This window comes from Falco punctatus (assembly GCF_963210335.1).
Source record: "Falco punctatus genome assembly, chromosome: 9".
NCBI lineage: Eukaryota > Metazoa > Chordata > Aves > Falconiformes > Falconidae > Falco > Falco punctatus.
In genome coordinates this window covers 19,326,711-19,346,508 of record NC_137589.1, presented here as the reverse complement: position 1 = coordinate 19,346,508, position 19,798 = coordinate 19,326,711, and the positions used below count along the sequence as shown (strand labels likewise).

The 19,798-nt window shown below is 48.5% G+C and overlaps 1 protein-coding gene across 4 annotated transcripts in view; it reads left to right on the top strand.

The window, feature by feature from the left end:
* Positions 1 to 19,798, top strand: part of CDH23 (cadherin related 23) — a 213,657-nt gene that overhangs the window by 112,903 nt on the left and 80,956 nt on the right. For all 4 annotated transcript variants that reach the window (XM_080401276.1, XM_080401277.1, XM_080401278.1 and 1 more), the window contains 4 exons: positions 7,316 to 7,428; positions 9,430 to 9,618; positions 18,142 to 18,291; positions 19,070 to 19,228. In XM_080401276.1, the coding sequence (XP_080257402.1) occupies positions 7,316 to 7,428; positions 9,430 to 9,618; positions 18,142 to 18,291; positions 19,070 to 19,228 (611 nt within the window). The remainder of the gene's footprint in view (positions 1 to 7,315; positions 7,429 to 9,429; positions 9,619 to 18,141; positions 18,292 to 19,069; positions 19,229 to 19,798) is intronic.

The following is a 19,798-nucleotide window of genomic DNA, read 5'->3' as shown; positions in this document are numbered from 1 at the left end:
GGGGCTTTTGGTCCTCAGGGCTCTTCACAAACCCTTAGGGCTTTTTTTCCCACCCCCACAAAGTTGATTGTTTTAGGAGACTGATGCTATTTCTGGCAAAGCATTCTCGCGCATCCCAAGGGAAGCATGAATTAAAAATCATTATTTGCACAACATAATAGAAGCGTGAGTTACCAAAGCAAGAGGGAAATGTGTCTGAAAAGAGTTGTTCTTTGTCTGTCTTCTGGTTTTCCTGCTAAGGAATAAAATATCATATATATATTAAAAAATGTAAAAATCAGTGCAGTAGCTCTCAGACCATGTTTCACATGGTCTTAACAGATCTGGAGTCCCCCACCACCTGCCTTTTGGAAGCACAGCACAAGCCCTTGAGGTAAGGTTAAGTGGCCGAAGAGCTCTCCCAGCCCTTAGCTGCTGGCACATCCCTTCACATTTTGACCTGACTTAATAAAGCAGGCAGGGCGAAGCAAACCACTTCCCTGAGTCCCTTAAACTGGACATCAGAGAGCATCCTTGGAAACAGGACCTGCTAATTTAAATATTCCATTGCTAGTTGGCCTACACCGCACCGGCTTTTTCCCCCCATTTGGATCACTCTGAGAACTACTAGGGTGTTAAAGTCCTCATAAATTACACCTGCTGGGAGGGCCTTCCAGGGTGATTTAAAGGCAGTCATCATAGCAGAACATTTCTGTAGGAGGACATGCTGATGGGTGGAAAAGTGCTTCACACAGAGTTATTCATCAAAGGCTGTTTTTCCCACCCTGCCAATGCAAGGGGATGAGACAGCACAAAGAGATGGTGGCCGTGGCCACAGCCCTCTTTTCTTGGCTCGGTTGCTCCCCATCTTCCTCGCCTCTGCTAATGATGCTTCATCGTCAAGCTGGCATCTTGCTTTGGCTCCCTGGCAATCCAGAAATCACTGGAAAGAGAGATGGTTGGGATAATGGTTTGCATGGCAGGTGGTTCCCCAGCAAATGGCCTTCAGTAATTAAAACTATACATTCCTGTTTATGTGTAAATATGAAACAAAAGCATATTTTTGGTTTAATTTCTGAGACTTCCTGTTTAACTTCCTGGGATTTAATGTGTATTCAAGGTGTTGGCAACTGCTGGAGAAGAATGAACTATGCTATCTCCGTTCGTGTTGGGGCTAGAGAAAGCAACTGGTTCCTAGATGTTTTCTTAACAGAAGATTTTTCTGGAAGGTGTCGAGCCTGGAGATGTGGGGTTTATGTTAAAAGCTGATTCAGACTTGTTACCGGGCATATTACAGCGTACTCCTTTCATGTTCTTCCTGACGAGTCTGCCTACTGCTGTGGGAGAGGCAGGAGAGGTGATTTGTGGGGGTCTCAAGCCAGCCCAGGCACAGTAGCTTTTAAGAAAGTGCCAATTTTATGCGTATGCATCCTTGGGATGCAGGCTGAGAGTGTGTTCTGCAACTGCTGCTCCGAGGTAGTGATGCCTGGCAGCTTGGACCAGCCCGTTCTGTCTGGGAATGCACACTGCCTTCTGCACCGTATTTATTAGGACAAAATCCTCTGCAAGCTCAGGTGGAAGGTTAAAGTGTTGCGTTTACAGAAATGAGTGAAATAAACACTTATGGTAGTTTTCCCTGCATTGCTCCGCTGCCTTGACTCACAATCCAGCTGTTGGCTGCTCTCCCGTAGCAGGTTTTAGGGTTAGTTTCATGGAAAGAGGAAAGGCTGGGAAATAAAAAAGGCAAGCCAGGCAGTGCTGGTGATTTGCCTTCCCTTTGAGCCACCGAGCACATTTTAGATGACATGGGGGAATGGTGCTGGTCGTCCAAGACTCAGCATCCTTTCGTGTGATGAATTACACTCAGAACAGGAACCTTTAAACTCTGCAGGCTCTGTTCTCCTCTCTGATACTCATCCACAGCTCCTGGTGGCTTCGGGAGGGGGATTGCACCTTGGGTGATAAATCTCTCCTTTTATTTTCTCGTACTGTACATTTGGTTCTAAAAAAGGGAACCATGCGAGCATTTAATCTGAGCTTCTTTTGTGGCTCTGCAAGATCAGAAATTCTGCCAGTTGTGCTAGAACGGGCAATTAAATCTTTTGGGGAAGATACTAAAAATGCCTGTTTGCAGAGCAGGCGTATGCGGAGGAGTGCCGGCACGCAGCTTTTGGCCTTGAATCAGTTGTCCCAGAGAGCTGCATCTTCTGAGAAGAAGAGAGAAAAAAAGTCCAGTGCAGGAGAAATGGGCACTGTTTTCTAGAGCATCTTGATTTCATGCAGAGCAAAGAAATAAAGCTCAGGTTGTAATAACCCCTTTTCCTTTGGAAATAACATGTTCCCTCTGAATTTAGGTGTGGGGCAAGGTATCTGCCCTGGCGTGCTTCCCTGCATGTTGCACAGGGGCAAAAACTCAAGGTGAAGAGCAGCGAGGTGGTCACAGCAGCTGATGGTCTATTTATATGATGATAACTGTGTCTGTTGCTGACTCTATGAACCACATCCAACAGCATCTATTTCGGTGCCGAGGAGCCCTGACGGAGCACATTTTGATTAATAAATTATCTGGTGCAAGGTGTGTGATGGGTTCCCCTTTCACATCTCATGAAAGTCATCCGCTCCAAGTTCAGCAGCTTAGCAAGCCCGGTGCCTTTCGAGGATGTGCCTCCCTGATACAAATAGCCCTTTGCGTAGAGGTGGGTGGGAAAATTCTCCTTCATGGGGGAATCAGCTTCCCCTAGCTGACAGGTAGCTCTTTGCTAGAGCTGGGCAATAGCTCCATCTCTCCCTCCTAGGGATTTGAATGATGCTCAAAGGCCAAAGCAGTAGGGAGGAAGGGGGAGACATCAGTGCCTTTTTTTTTTTTTTTTTTTTTTTTTTTTTTTTCTTTCTTCTCCTTTTCTTCCCCCTCCCCCCCACCCCCGGGTTTGAGCCGGTATTTTTAATGGCCTTTTTAAACTATGAGAGCATTCGCTGAGGGCAATTAAACATTATGGCCCTCATCTATAAAACCCCTTGTTATAGCAGTGTTTCTCCAAAATTATGCCTATGCCACCATCCGTTCCTCAATGAGCCTAGAAAAACACTCTGAATGGGCTACTGTGATCCATCCCATTGCTCCCAACCCAGCGCTGCATTGATTCTTGTCTTCCCGCTTCCCTGCCTGGCCGCACTTGGATGTAGGAGCTGCTGTCCTCATACCTGCACATGGACAGAGGGATGGGAAAGGTTTCCTTCTGTTTTTACCTATATCATAACAAGAAACTGGGCTTGTATGTCCTGAGCAAGCTTGTTCCTCACCAGGTGAGAGCAATGAGTCTGCCAGAAGTGCATTTATATTGCTGTCTTAGAATTAATTCTCTTTTTTGTTGTTGTTCTTGCCTTTCCTCTGTCTTTTTGAGTATTTAAAAACATTGTCTGCTTTGATTTTCTTCTCTCTGCGCTCCTTTTCACTGCTCAGCCTTTCCCTTCCCATCCTTGAATTTCTGCCCAGCTCTGACTCCTACCCTGGGTCTCTCTCCTGCTGTCCCCTGCCTCGCACTGTCTCCAGCTCTATAGGTTTGCAGCGGTAGCAGAGAGGTAGAAGTGGAGCTTGCCTTCCCACGAGGTGTCCCACACCAGTGGATGCCACCTCCTACACAGCATCACATTTATTTTCTGCTCCCTGCCCTGCTTTTCTTAAGGCCATCTTTGCTTTGCCTGCTCTGTGCCATGGAGCTGGATTGCCTGGGGTCTGTGAATGTGCCACATCTTCGTCGGGAAGTCTCCGTTTAGCAGAAGCCAGAGTGTGGTCTTGGGCTCCCTTCTCAAACCAGAGGCATGGAAGTGAAGTCCTTGGTTTTCATCTAGAAATGCTTCGGTGGTTCAGACCAGGCTTCAGGCTAGGCAATAGATGGCTCAAGCAGGGACACATCCAGCAGCTGCTAACTCTTGAGCCAGGTGAGCAATTGTTTCATTGCCTGATGTGGAGCAGAAGGATGTGTGTGCCGTGGCACAAGCACTGCTCATGAAGAAAGCATGTGAGTGGGACACAGAGGAGGGAGGGTAGTGGGGGCCTTTCTTGAAGGTCACTTGGCTTTCCTGTCAAGTGTGGCCACAACAGTTGCTGTCTGTGCCATTATAACAGTTTGCAGAGTGCAGATTTGGAGACAGAAAAGTCTGTGCCATTCTGTGTCCTCTGAGAAACAGTATTATCTGGGGATCTCGACTGGGTTTGAAATCCCTGCGAAGGTGCTCCATCATCCACTTTCTGTTCTCTATCTCGTGCCTGTGCGCTGTAGTATTGCTTCAAACCCGTGGTGAGCAAAGCACAGTTTGCTCTGTTGACATGCCTGGCAGGCAGTGCTGGCCACTGGCCACACAAGCCATCGGCTGGAGCATTGGGGCAGCACGACGAGAAGCTGGCTCAGCTCATGGCATCCACCTGCCTCCGAGGCCACCTTGGGCACAGATGACTGCGGGTGTCCGGCTGGGAACTTGCAGGAGGGAGCAAGCGCTGGGAAGAGTGGTGAAGCGGACAAATGGGTTGAAAGCTGACAGCCAGTGTAGCCATTTGCACCAGCAGCTGCAGACTAAGCTGTGCTTAACCTGGGCTTGGCTACTTTGTGGGCCAGGAAGATGCCTGAGAGGTAACAGAAGAACCAGGGTGAGCGGAGAAATTATACAGAGGGGGAGGGAATAAGAGACTGGGGGGAGGGAAAGACAAAATTGGCTATTTTTCCCCCACAGTATCTTTTTTTCCTTGCTCAGAGGAAAGTGAAGATATGTGAAGATGATTAGAGAGATTTTTGCAAAGAAAGTGTCTTGGGGGAATGTGCATTGTTCGGCAGTGCGAGTACTTCAGTGGGGATCACTGGTCAGAGGAATAATGAAGCGGTGGTTGGAGAGGTATTGTAGATGAAATTATGAAAGGCCTCTGAGGGACGAGTTTGGAGACACCTCTTTCCCTTCTGAGGCTAATTTGCAAAGCTGGCAATTCTGTGCTAGCAGAAAGGCACCCCGGAGGGCGTCAGATGCATATCTGCCATCTGAGCGATGTTGGGGAGGCTGAGCTAGAGAAAAGCCTCTGATGTGCAGCCTAGAAGGGTATTTGGGTCCCTAATTTATTCATCCATCCTTCAGAAAATGACTGTGGTCAAATATGAAACGCACAAGCATTTTTAGGATACGTTGCTTAGTGCTGTGTTTAGTCCTTTGTGTCAAGTTCCTGCTCTCTTGACCTATTTCCAGGAAAATCTGCTGGTCCTCATGTTTAGATTCCTGTTAGCAGAACAGTATTTTGTGATTAGAAAGGTATTTTATTACACTTTATGTTAGGGGGAGTGTACCAAGATTGCCCTGATGCATTAACTTTGCCATGGCAACATGGCATCCTAGAGCATTTAAATGCCTTGCAGCACAATTCAATACATCTTGTGCAGTGTCCTTCAAAGCTGGTATCTGAATAAGTCTCCTGAAGGGTCAGCTATAAATTACAGAGCAAAGGTGGGAAGTCAAGATGAAAAGAAGGGAATCGTCCGAGGGAGGAGACTAGAGATCTTCATGTATGGCAGCAAAAGTTAGATTAAAAAAAAACCGCGAGGCTGCTACTAATGTTTTAAGTAGCCGTGCATCAGTTCATTAAGCTGGCTAGCAGTCAGTGTACCATTTCAGATGGAGAGAAGAGAGGACCAAGGACAGGAATGGGAGGCATTCAGTCCAAGAGGAAGATATAAAAACTTGGTAATGGGGGAGAAAGGTGTTATGTCACTTCGGGCTCTGGGAGAGAGAGGAGATGCTGGCAGCCAGCAGCTAATGAAGGCCAGGTGGCTCCTGGCACTGGGAGGGAGGAGAGAGCCGGACCTGGAAGCTTTGGCCATCCTGCAAAAGGTGCAGCCATGGTTAAATGGAGGTTTGGAACAGAGTGAGGTAGATTCTGAGTTATGTGAAACAACTTTTTGTGGCAGCAGATCTGTCTTGCAGCTCCCTTCCAGGGAAATGACAAATATTGTGTGTGTTTCATTCATGCTGAGATATATTGAGAAGACAGGAGTGGTTTTATTTTTGTCTGGGATTAATATAGCATACCTGCAGGGTTTCCTCATTCCCGTTTGGGGCTGGATCAGGGGTTTCTGCATACTGTGAGACGACGGAGTGGCATGGGTGGCCAAATGCCTGTGCATAACCTCTTGGTCATCACTAATTCAGCAGCCACCTCTGGTATTGTGTCAGGCTGGCATCAGGTATCCCAAGCTCCACATACCGACTGCTTTCTTTTGTCTGGCTGACAGGAAAAGCACCTGGGACTGTCCCAAGGGCATTCCCAGTGCAGGACATTTATCTTTTTAGCATCTGCTGGCCATGAGAGTCAAGGGTTGTCTTAATCCTTTCTGGGTGTCTAATTCCAGAGGAGCAGTCAAGCTGAGGATAGGATGGTCCATGGAGGCAGCACAGCCCTCCATGCCGCCCTGTTTCATTGCTTGCACCTAAGGACTGGCACAGAAGCCAAATTTGGCTCAAGTAAAGGAAGGCAAGGCAGCTGCATGGGGTCAACACATCTGGCAAGAGCATAAAAGCAGGGCAAGTACCTGTAATACTTACTCTAATGCTCTCCCTGGCTCCAAATATGTCCAGCTGAGAAAATTCCTGAGCTTCTCTGTTATTTGATGGATATTTTTTTTCTTTCATTAACCTCCCCAGTCTCTCCTTGAATAAGTGTGGACATTTATCATCTTCAGCATCCTCTGGCAAGAGGCTCCACAGTTAAACTACCGCTTGTTACATGAAGAATTACTTGTGAGCTTGGTCTGTCTGTGCCTTCCTCTGATTAACCTGGACTGATTTCCCGTAACTCTTGTATTTTAAGAAAGAGGCCATGCCTACCCCAGGGAGATGGTGGGCATGCAAATGCAGGTGGTTGTTCGGAGGGGAGCACCTGGATTCAGCCCTGGTTTCGGCTGTGCTGTTGCATATTTTAATAACTAAAACCCTTTGAAACTCTTCAGCTGCCTGCAGCATTCACAACTGTATCGACTATTGAAAGGAAAGCACTGTTTTGAGCCCTGAGCTGGGACAGGTGAGAGGAGAGGAGGACTGTTACAGCCATTACATTTTAAAGCACATTGAGATAATGTGTGAGGTTCACAGAGCCCGCTGCAGCCTGTGCCCAGCTTGGAGCTCCTGGCCTGGCAGTGGATTTGCTCTGTAAAACCTCTCTGTCAAGCACTGGGTCTGGTCATGCACAAAGACTGGCAGAAGAAGCTCACGTCCTCCTGTTTCCCCCTCTGTGTTACCCCCAGCACCATTCAGCATCGGCTGTCCCAGCTGGTCTGCTCACACTGCCTGATATTTTTCCCAGGTAACACCAACAGCATCTTTGCACTGGACTACATCAGCGGAGCCTTAACCCTGAATGGGCCACTGGACCGGGAAAACCCCTTGTACAGCTCTGGATTCATCCTCACAGTGAAGGTGAGCCCGCCTCCATCCAGGAGGCACACCAGCAGAGCAGGGTGGGGAGGGCATCCTGCTCAGGGCCAACTCCTTCAAGAGGTGGAGGTGCAGACCTGGGACATGTTGCTCCCATCCGTAGCTGTGACGTGCTGTTCCCTGGCCAAGCCAAGCATGATATTTAACACAGCCCCTTTGTATGGTGGCCCAAAACATGATTGCCTCTATATGGATGTTTAAAGTCATTTTTGGTGCCCTGCCTGGTCTCCAACTAGATCTGCCTGCAGTTGTATCTCCTGGCAGCATGGATGCACCCTGGGATTGCATGAGGCACCTACGTTCACACACCTGAATTGTGCCCACTTGTGCCTATTTCCCACCCTTCCCCCCCAAACCCCCAGAAAAACAAGTACATTTTGTCATTTCACCAGGCAGTGGTATAACAGGGCATCAACTGCATCTACCCAGCACAAGCAGGCACAGTGAGGGAGTGATGCTGAAAGTTGCCTCGTCAAGAAAAGGCACTGGAGCGTGGTCTTCCAGCCCCACCTGAGAGCAGCTTCCCAGCTCTGCTCACAGCCCTGTAATTAAAATCAATACCAAGCTGGGCAGCTGGTTGGAAACACATTTAGAAGTATAGATTCTGCTGGGCCAGGGTAGGGAAAAATCAGCATTGTAGGAAGGGTCATTGATTGGGAGGGCAGCAGCCAGCACATCGCCTTCTCATTTGGGCAAGTGCAGTACTTTGTCGGGGGTCAAAGAGACAAGGAATTACAGCGCGGGCCGTACTGTGGGGCTTTATGCATGGGGAAGAGATCCGCATCCATCCCTGGTATCTCTTGGTTTGGGCTTTTATAGTTTCAGTTCGGCAGAAATCAAGACAAGGAAAATACTTTGTTTTTAATAGGGACAAAAATATCTGTTTAATCTTGGAAAGGCTTGTGAACCTGAAAACTTGCCCGTTTTCCTGCCTGCATGATAATGGAGTTCCAACTACATTTCTGTTGATCTGATAAATTTTTATTTTCTCTCCCCACAAACTTTGCATCCTCCCGCAAATGCCAACTCTCTGCGTCCCGCATCCCTAGGACCCAAAATGTTCTCTGCTGCTCTCGTCCTGGAGCATGCAGTGAAAATACAGCTGGATTGCTTCTTGTTCAGATCAGCCTGTTCTGCTGTTGTGTGCAGAAGTGGTGAATAGCAATGAGCCATGTGGGTCGTGTTAGCGTTGCTTTTCTGTGCCCACAGCAAAGCAAGATTATCCAAAGGACAGGAGGAGGGACTTTTCTTGAAAAGGCTGTTTCACAAGTCTTGCTTCTCTGGCAATAAAAACTGCACTCTTTCCTTTTGGGAAAGCAAAATTAAAGTGATTCTTGAGACAGAGGTGTGATACGGAGTCATGACTCAGCTCTGTATTTAGACACATGTTGCCAAACCTATTTTAAGGTCTAAATCTTGTTTTCCTCTGTTGCCCTACTTTTCTGTCCCTTCAGCAGCATTATGGTAGTTAGCTCCCTGCTCCTGGTCCTACCTCAGAAGATGGCAGAGGAGAAAATAGGAGTGCTCTTCACTCCATCGTGGCTTCCCTTATTTTGAGGACTGTCCCCCACATCTCACAAGGCAATTTTCTGGTTTAAATGCTTGTGGCGGGGAAATCACCTACTCATCCCCTAGCATGACTCTGAGCCCTGACAATTTGTTACATGATAGGGGCAAGTGAGAACCTGGCCAAAGCCATCCCAAGGGAGATGTTAAACCGCTGGGAAGGCTTGCAAGAGTGCTGTGAGTCTGATGTGTGGGTGATGGAAGAGCTGGGTCAACATCCGTGTGTGTGTGTTAATGGGTCAGCAGTGTGGAATGGTGCTCAGGGTTAAGGGGCAATGCCAGAACCAGCTGAGCATCCTTCCCTGGCAAAGTGGAAGAAGCAAAAGCTGCAAGAGTCTCTAGTCACGGCATACACACTTTCTTTTACATTTATCCTTTGAAAAATAAAGGCTGCCTTGTTGTTTTCTCTCCTTGCAGGGGACAGAGCTGAACGATGACCGCACACCCTCTAATGCCACTGTCACCACTACCTTCAACATCCTAGTCATTGATGTCAATGACAATGCACCTGAGTTCAACAGCTCGGAGTACAGCGTGGCCATCACAGAGCTGGCCCAAGTGGGCTTTGCCCTTCCCCTCTTCATCCAGGTGGAGGACAAAGATGAGGTGAGGTATATCCCCTCCTGCAGGGGCTTCTGTCCATCCTTTGTTGGGTAGCGCTGGTGTGGTTTTGGGAAGTGCAGGGAAGAATGAGTCACTGAGGAACTTGTGATGAGGAGCATCTGATACCCACTTAATTCAGCTCTTACTGCTGCTGTTGCTCTGCTTGCTCGGTACCCTGAGTGCAGATGCCCTCCCCAAAGCATAGGCACAGCGTGTGCTTTAATGTAGTCAGGATTGCACAGCCACTGAGAGCCAGAAAATAGGATTGTGTGGGATGCTGATTCTTGCCCACTTCCAAGGGCTCTTGTCGGTCAGTCCTTTGCCAGTCTGCTTTAGAAAGGGAGGAGGTTTTCTGCTGGGCTGTCAGGGGACCTGCCAGGGACGCAAAGGAAAGGACCTCCAGGTTTTCTGCCCCAATGGGGACAGATACCGCTGCTGTCAGGGAGAAGGTAAGAGATACCCAATGGCATGGGGCTGGAGAAAGTGTAGAGGGCACCGAGATACCAGTTCGTAACTGCAAATGAGCTGGGAGCATTGTAGGCTTGTGCCTCCCTCGTGTTAATGGAGCTCCTATTTGTTGTGCGCTGGTCCGTGCCACGTAGGGACTGCAGCGTGTTTCCCAGCCTTGGGCTTGCAGTCTTCAATTACTCTGATTATTTGACTTGTGCAGTTCACATCTGGCTGCTTCTGTGTGCTGGTACCCTCCAACCCTGCCACGCTGCGTAGTGTCTGCTTCAAACAAGTGCTGATACCTCGTGGTGAACTTTCCAAAATCCCTTGGAAAGGCTCTGGCTACAGGCTTCTGCCATCCCTATTCCTCTTCAGGCCAAGTGAGATGAGGGGAGAGGGGTTGTGAGAATAAATGGCATTGTCAGGATGTTTTCCTGATGCTTCAGGTAGACAGTGTGGTAGCACTGAGGAATAAGAAATGGAACATCTCCCCCTGCCCCCAAAATCTCCTAAGATGCCTTTGCTGGCTGAAATGATGGATTTGCTTTTCCCCAGCCCTGGGTGGAGTTCACCACATCTTGTAAAGCCAGCCAGAAATCCCATTTTTTTTCATATGAAGTGATTATGACACGGAACTAATAATCTACTTGTGACATGATGTCACCGTCCAAGAGTTATGAGTTCAGCCAGAAGTGGTGCAGATGAGCTATTAAGCAGATAAAGAGACTGTTTTTTCTTGAAAATGTCAATTGCTAATAAAGAAGATATGGATATGACAGATGCTTAAGATAGTTTCTGAATAGAGCCGCTGTCGTGCTTTCTGAGAGATGTCAGCAGATCCGTTCTTGAAGGGCATTGTAACACTTCTGTTTGTGCCAGAAGGATGAAGGATCTGTCATTATTTCTGGTTAAAAGCTCATTTTACTGGAGTGACTCCCATTCAAGAATTCACTTTTCAGCCTTGCTAATTTTAAAATGGGAGAATAAAAAATAGCCTTGCCTTCCCGATCACACCAGCAAAAATAGACTCATTCTTTTGATGTATTTCTTTAACATCCTGAGATTTCCCCAAAAGAATTGGCTGAGATTTTGAAAACTGCTGAGAGGGAGGACCTCTTGTGCTAAGAGAGTCTGAAGAAGTTTTACTGTACGCGTCTTTGGAGACCATCATGTTAGCACGGATTGCTTTGACTGTAGCATTATTTTCACGGATAAGAAGCACAGGATTGCTGATGTCTTGGAATATCTGGAGGGAGGAGAATTATAAGCAGTTTGGGTTCTTTTTCTGCATTATCCTGTGGTGGACCTTTCTTGTTTCCCTTTGTGGATGCTTGCAACTGGACTAACCATCAAGGTAGCACTTTAGGGGAGAAAACTGGGAAGAGGATACCCAGGTCACAAAAAGATGTGAGAGAAAGTGGGACTGCATCTGCAGTGGCTTGTTCTAGCATTGCTTCCCAGATAGAGTATTTATAGAAGTCCCAAGACCCCCAAACTTTCAGTAAAAAAACTTACAGAATGGGAAGATAGTTGCCTGACAGTGATATTTTGGATGCTCAAATACCTCATGAGAGGCTTTTACAAGTGAAGGGATGGGATGGCGAGTACCGAGGTCTTCATGCAGGGATGTGCCTGAGGACATGGCTGACAGAAGCTGTTTCACCAGCACGGCCTTCATGCTGGAGATGGCATGATTTGTTTGTGTAAGGGGCAAAGGAAAACATGAAGACAATTATACACTCTCCAGGGAGAGCAGGTAAATAAATAAATGAGAGCAGGTGGATACAAACACATGAAATCAAAGCCTACAGTCTTTGGGAAGATCATTTTACTCAAGTTTTGTCTCCTGTCTCCCAAACTATCTTGTTAAGTCCTGGGAGAGCCCCTTGGCAGGTTGGTTTCTTTCTTGAGCCGAGCCATCCAGCCTGTTCTGGCCCCTCTGGCAAATTTTGATGCTGTTCCTTCAGCCCTCATACTTGTTGAAGTCCTACTTGGATGAAGCAGCCCACACCTGAACCTTGCTGCACGTGGGGGTCCTGTGGGGTTGGGTGCCTTTGGGGAACCTGTTTGCCATCATGCTCTGGTTGTGTCTTTGTAGAGCTGGGGAAAGGGGTGTCCACGTGCCTCTGGCCCTTAAAACACACTGTGTGGGCTGCCGAGGCTGTTAAACAAGAAGGTATTTTGTAACTAGGTCCACACAGCCTTTTTATGGTGGTGTTTTGGTCTGTCTTTCTTCTGGTATGTTTTGCACAAACTTAAATGATTGCTTTTTGAAGGAGTTAGATTAAACAATTCAGCAAAGCACTTAAAAACCTATTTGTCGCATGCAATGCTTGAAAGACCGCTTGAAAGCATGCGCTTGAATTTACCTCTGTGTTTAAGTGCCTTTCTGGAGCTCGGCTGTGTTAATGTCTCAGACAAGGTATCTAAGCAGAGTGCCTCCAAGGAGAAACCTGTTCCTCTGAGTTTGTCCCTTGCAAACTCCCAGATGCCATCCCTCAAACACGGTCATGGCCTTGCTCCAAGAGGAGCTGGCTGGGGGTGGGAGGTGGGATGGGAGCATCTCAAGAGGATGCACCCAGGTTGAGTTGAGATCAACCCAGATGTGGATTTGGGGTGCAGCCAAGAGGTTTTCATGTAGCTGTGCTGGTTTTACTTTTTGCAGTCTCTATGGCGTATCGAAAACACTTGAACACAGGAGAAATTGGTACGCAGGGTTTGCACAGGGTTTTGGACCTGGCCTTCTATGAACCAAGAAAAAAGTGTTAATTTCTGTGCAGCTGAGTTTTTCTCTCTGCCACACAGTCAGAAAACCACTTGAATACCTTTCTAAAGCTGTTTGAGAAAATCTGTGGAAGTTTCCCAGTATTTAGACTGAGCTTGTTCTCAACTGGACACCACAGAAGACTGGTATCTATATGCACCGAGACTGGATTCTCCTCTCATTCATGTTGCAATAGATCAGCAGGGGCAAATAAAATCTGTGTATGAGATGGAAGGTTAAAGCCTTGAATTATCCATTTTTGCAGCAAGGTTTGTTTCCAGGTTGAGAGCAGGAGCCTTGAGCTGTGGAATAAGTTTACATTAATTCGGAGGGCTGATTAGCTCCAGCTCATCTGCTCTAGGGCTGGCTGAGATGGGGGACATGGATATCCTCTCTGGGTATGCTGGTACTTTACAGCCTGGTGGCTCGATACAGTATTTTAGGGAGAAGGCAAGGATTTGGCCATGTAGGAGAAGGAGCAGGGCATCCCCCATGTGAGCTTCCTATCATCAGAGGATGTACAGAAGGATATTAAAAGAAATGGCAGCATACTTCCCCAGGACACGCCAGAGAAACCAGCTCTTCTACCATGGTTTTCACTTGATTTTCCTTGATGCGGTTGACTGAAGAAGAAGAAACGGGCAGAGGCTGTATAAAGCGCAAGTATGATGGTCTGACATTTTAGAATAATTTTGAAACAATTCTCCAAAATAAGCATATTGAGGAAGATAAATGGGGAATTTAAAAAAAAAGAAAATACAGTCCATGGGAATATGCAGTATTTGTTGCTTAAAGCTACATCAGAGACTCGCATAGGGATATCATATGTGCCCATGTGTGTGCAGGTGCAATATATGAATCATCCGTAGCATATATATGCATATGACAGACACACGCACTATAAATATGATCTACGCAGCAAGGAACTGTAAAGGGGAATTGACGGCACTCGAGTATTCTCTCCCAAAAGTGCCAGCTGCCAGTCGGGCTGAATTAGATTTCACAGGGGTTTTTGCAATACATGGAATTCACCAGCAAATTACCCTTAAAGAGGGAAAATCAATCATTTGGAGCAGAGATAAGCTGAAGGCGAGGCAGCCTCGGATTGATCCCGTCTGTGCAGGCGTGTGTGGAATTCAGCAGATAACCTGGGGAGAATGGGGAAGGAGAAAACTCCTCCAGGAGTGGGGGAGCGGGAAAGGACTGACACTTTGGACAGACAGAAAGACAGGAGAAAAGGGCTGCCAGCGTGGGGAGGAGGATCGGAAAGGCAGGGGACCGTTTTGCTCCAGGCATCCTGCATCACACACGACCCCAGTGGGGTCCTTAGGGATGCAGGGGACGAGCAGCCGTGCCCAGTGAGCCCTCCGAAGGGTTATTGATACTGTCATGCTCATGTGCTGGGTGAGCAGTGGGTGCTGGGAGCCTGGGCTGGCTGGTTGGGCAGTGGGAGAGAGGCAGGCAACTCTGGAGAGGCTATTCAGAGCAGTCGAGTTAAATGCCTTGAAGTGGGTGGAGAGAATAACCCTCTTTATGCCGTGTGTTTTCAAAGGAAGGATTAAGCATTATTTGTCTCTGACTAGCTAGAACCCCAGGCATAAGGTATCCAAGCTATACAAAGAGGCACTAATTACTTTTTTTAAAAAAAACACTTCCCCCCCTTCCTCCTCCACCACTCCTGAACTCTTAGCACTTTCCTTTCTTTGCAAACTTGCCAGAATGAGAGCTATTAAACACTCCTCAGCTTTTTGTAGGTAATAGCCTGTGCCTAGAAAGTGGCTGGGAGGAAAGCTGGAGTTAACACTGGATTTTATGCTTCAGAAAGACAGGGCTGTCCCTTTTGTAAAAGCAAGCTGCAGCTGAGCTAGGATAGAGAGAACCAAAGGCAGCCCTGTACTGTGTCGGCATGAAGAGAAGAAAACTGAGGATCCCAGGCTGCTTTTCCAAAATCTAAGCTCACTTTGTGCTGAAAATGATTGCAGGCCACCAACCTACCTGTGCACCTTGGTGATTTCAGGGAATGGTATGTTTGAGGAAGTGGTGGTTTGATTGTCTAGGGGTTTGGGTGGTTATTTTTTTTTCACTTTGAGTTTTTTGTGTAGCCACTGGTAAGTGATGCTAAATAATTGCTTTGACTGGTGGAAGGCTGAATGATTTCTGAAGCATTTCTATGTGCACTCCCATGAGAAAGGGGCTGAGTAGGAGCAAGAGTGATGGATGAAGCCAGTGAGCGATGTTGGGTGAAAAAGCAGGGATAAAGCTTATGATGCATCCTCAGTCAAAGCTGGAACAGCTGCTGTGGCTGCTCCTGGCCTTCCGCTGTGAAAAGGGGTTCCTGGATTTGTGGTGAGCCATGCCCTGTGAGTGTGTCTTGTGGGTTGGGAGAGCAAATATTTGGCCGTGATTCGTAGCAGGTGCCTAAGCAGGGCCCACATGGTGCCTGTGACCTCTGGAGGGATGCACATACCCACCTCCTGGCATCTCACAGCCTCACACCTGAGCTTCTGCCCTTACCCGCTGGTCCGTGCTGTGCTGGCTGTGCCCAGGGATGGTCTTCCCTCTGCTCCAACCCCCTGGATTTTAAGGGGGATATTGGGTATGTGGGGCTGGCAAACAGGCCTGTCACAAATTGTTTTACTATGAAGCGTTTGGGGTAGATCAGTAAGTGGTTGCTTTTTTGGAACTTGAGTATCGGCATGAGGTTGATGCTGGCATTGTGGCAGCAGGGACACGATGCGGCTCCTATTACACGCTCCGAGGAGTACACACGCAAAGAACAAAGTCATAATTACACCCAACTGCAGCTACGATTGTCTTTTAGCTGAATTGACATGAAATTTCCATCAGTTGCGGCGCCGGCTATGGCTCGGAGGAGGTTTGATTGCTGGGAAGGAGGCAGCGGGCAGCAGCCTCAAGCCATAGTGAGTGCTGGCCCCACGCGCTGGCACGGGATGAGATGAGCTGGGAAATGTGCGGCTGTGTCCCAGCTTTGTGCAATAGCGAACTTCCCTCCGAAGCCTGTTTCTTTATGGCTCAATTTGTTTCGGATGGAAAGCGCATGCAGACGGGTTTATTATTGTAGGGTTGCTAAGCCTTGGCAGGCTGCTCATTTATTTATGCCTCCAAGGGAAGGCAAAGGAGCCAGTTTGTTTTCAGTGATGGGGGGGAAACTTGAGCAGTACAGGAGACGGTGGGTAAGGAGGCTGGAGGGGGGAAATGAGCAGGTAAAGCAGGTCACACACCGATAGCACACCAGTGCGTCCCATGCTTGTCCTTGGCACCGCAAAGAGATGATGCTCGGCCGTGAGCCCACCACTGCACACCAGGACCTTTGCAAGCCCGGGGAGATGGCGCTTGGTTTTCTTCTTCACGAACACATTTCAGATCCGTTGTTTGCTCTGGGTGGCAGGAGCAGGTAGGAAGGGGTGAGGAAAATGTAAGCAGCTCCCTGTGGCTTCCTCCAGAGCAGAGAGGGTACTAGCTGTGAGCCGGGCTGAGCCAGCCCCTTCTGCTGGGCAGCTGATAACAATTTGAATATTCAGATTTGCTTTCAGCCATCCACAGGGGGCTCGCAGGCTCCGGGAACCAGGAGCAAGGAAAGCAGCATGGGGGCAGAAACAAAAAAATAAATAGCCGAATAAATATATAAGTGGCAACTTGCAGCAGCCCTCCCGAGAGGCAGATGTATTCCCCTTCTCCAGACCTCACATGGGGAGACTGAGGCACTTGAGGGGCTGCTAATTAGGGATGGTGGGTATCTGGAGGCTGATCTCCTTCCCCAGCTGGAGGGGAATTAATCCACCCGGCTCTCTTCCCACAAATACTTGGATTTCTTTTGATGTTTCAACCTTTATCTCATGGCTCCAACAAACTCGCTTCTCTCCTGCTTCCAAGAAAATCCCTCGCATCTCACCACCACAAAAGGTGCTTTCGTGTACTGTGGGGAGGGCACCGAAAGGTGCTTTCATGTACTGTGGAGAGGGCACCGGGCCCTGGGAGAGACACCAAGGGCTCAACACTAGAGCTGGGGAGAAATTCCTCAGTGAAATGGCTTTTTGTTGCTGGTGGAAAATGTTCATTTGTTATAAATTGGCATCTGAAGGGTAGGGTATGAAATATGGTTTGGGGAGTGATGCTTCCTCCTGCCTTTCTCTGTATCATCTGCTCCCTTCCTCCCAGGCTCTGTACCAGTGTCAGGGAGCATCCCTCACTTGTGCTGAGGTTGGCATTTCCCAGCTGGCCAGCAAAACAGCTTTTGGAAGGAGCTAAGTCTGCCCTAAGACAGGTCCCTTTTCTTCTCTCTGTAGGGATACTGGCTCCCTGCCGTCCACCAGCTGAGCATTTCTGGGCTCCTGGGGCAGTGGGTACCCTTTGGGGCTTGCTCCTATCAGAGATGCTCAGCTTGCCCACAGCTCCACAGGCTGCTGGGGGGTGCAGGGGAGGGAATTCTTCTTGTGTCACTGGTTCTCAGTGGTCACACTTAGCCAGTTTTCGCTATTAGTGCCCCTTCGAGCATTTAATTGGTCCCTTTTTCTGATAGGTGGGAGGTCATTCGAGAAAAATTGGAAATTCAGCTCTGGCAGCTTCTGGACTTGTTTTTCACGTGCTCTACTGGGCCGTGCTTCGGGAAGGGTTGTTGTGCCTGGAGCGAGGGTCCTAAAGTGCTGCTGTCAGTATATTGGTGGTCCTGCTGCTTTGCTGGCCAAGCCTTGGGGGAAGAGGAGTTTTCCACTTCACAGTTTGAGCTGCCTTACTAGAAAGAGCCCTCTGCATGGGAGAGGTACCCATGCTGGGACCGCAGCACAAGGCAATGAAATCCAGGTGTGTGATACCCTGTGCGGTGTGTGGCTCTTTGAACAGTAAAAAGGATTTTCCCTCCAGCTGTGTGCAGTGCAGGTTCATCCCAGGGATGCATTCCTTTCATGTGCACATAGATTTTGTATAAAACGGGTGCACGTGAAAAGAAGATTCGTAGAGATCACATGCATTGTACACCCAGTAAGCATAATAAAATGCAACAAAGAGTGCTTAAGGTCGGTGCCAAACCCTATCACTCGGTTAACCAAACCCAAGCAGAGAAACGCTCCCCTACGTCTCCAATAATTGCATTTTTGCATGTCTGAAGGCAAAAGGCTGTACCCAAGCTGCTGGCGCTTGGAAGTTTGCACCTGATGCGCAGGCTTTGCAGCAGGGTCAGTGCTTTTGTCCTGCGCTTGCCTCCAGGTTGCCCCTGGTGCCCCCAGCCTTACCTGGGGACTGTGCCTGGTCCTTACTCCTTTGTCACTGTCAACCTTCCTCTCTTCCCTTCCCAGGGACCCAACAGCATTTTTGAGGTTTACCTGGTGGGCAACAACTCCAACCACTTCATCATCTCGCCGACCTCTATCCAGGGGAAGGCAGACATCCGCGTCCGTGTGGCGGTGCCACTGGACTTTGAGACCATTCCTCGCTACGAATTTTCGGTAAGGCTGCACCTCTTGCTTTATGGGATGGCCATATTTTTAAGTGTGACCTATGAGTGATCAGAAACCATGCTTCTCCTCTCTCTAATCCACACGATGAAACTTCAGAGCATTACAAAATGGCCAAAAAATGGAAATAATAAAGAAAAGGAGGATGTGGGGGAAGAGATTTGCTCTGCATCTTCTCCCTGTTTCCAAGATCTGAAAGCTCTGCTGCAAGAGCCGAAGTAGACCATGTTCCCCCTTGCTATGTCATGGGGCTGTAAAGGCTTTATAGAGTATAAAACTTAGTTTTAAGTGCACCGATCAGGCACCAAAGCTCTCCCCAGCCTCCTGCTCCAGCTTTGTCTTGCTCTCTGCCTGAGCCGTGAATTCACAGGGAAGACAAAGCAGGCTTACACCACACCGGTCCTGCAGAGACGCTTTCATACCACCCATGGAGAAAGATGAGCAAAAGCTTTCCTAGCCTTTCTCCAGGTTGCAGTGGGGTGGCAGGTCCTGGTTCCCCAGTTTGCCAGGCAAAGGCCAGGACTGTTCAGGGCAGGTGGTGCGGGGATGCTTGACTCACCTAAGGACTGAGGTCACCCAGAGCCGAGCAGCTCCTGGGGGAGAGGGAAAGAGGTTGCTTCTGTTTTTTGAGCAGCTAGGCTTTGGTGGTTAGCACTGAGCATGGAGCTCAGGAGAGCGTTGTTTTCTGCATTAAAAAAGAATAGATAACTTTACCAAGCTTTGCAGACAGTGTGTCCAACCCTGTCCTTTGTTTCCCACTTCTGCCCAGCTCTTTGCAAATGAGAGTGTCCCAGACCACGTTGGCTTCGCGCGTGTGAAGATTTACCTCATCAACGAGAATGACAACCGCCCTATTTTCAGCAAGGCTCTGTACAACGTCAGCCTATTTGAGAACACCACCGTGGGCACCACTGTCCTTCAGGTCCATGTGAGTAGGAGCATCCTGGCTCTCTTTGCTAAGTCCTTGGCGGGCATTTGGCTCCATGGTGCCCGTCACCAAGGGATGGGCTGGGGAGCCTGGTAAGGGAGTGGTGGGAGATGCTAGCGGTGGGTTGTAGCCCTCCCATGGGCTTTTGGAGCAGATGTTTTGACCTTCCCTGGTCTCTGGGAGACATGTGTGGTTCCTACCACATTGCGAACTTGGGGAATGTCCTGCACTGATAGGTCTCATATGCAGACAACAGCTTCTCCTGCAGACACTGATCGCAGTGGTCATGGTCTTGCTTCTCCCTCCTCCTCACTGCGTGCAATCCACTGAGTACTTCAGTCTCATCACATATCCACTGCCTCTCTCTTAGCTTACTGCTTATGGGAAAAGATGCTCTGGTACCTTCTGAATTTGGTCATTTCATCAGTGAGAGTGAACACCCAACTTCTGTCTTTCAGCGTGGGTTTTCTCACTGCCTTGTTTGGAAGCACCAACTTCCTCAACAAAATTGAGGTCAACTGAGCCAATAAAAGGGTGAAGGGTGGAAAAAGAGGGGAATGACTGTATTTA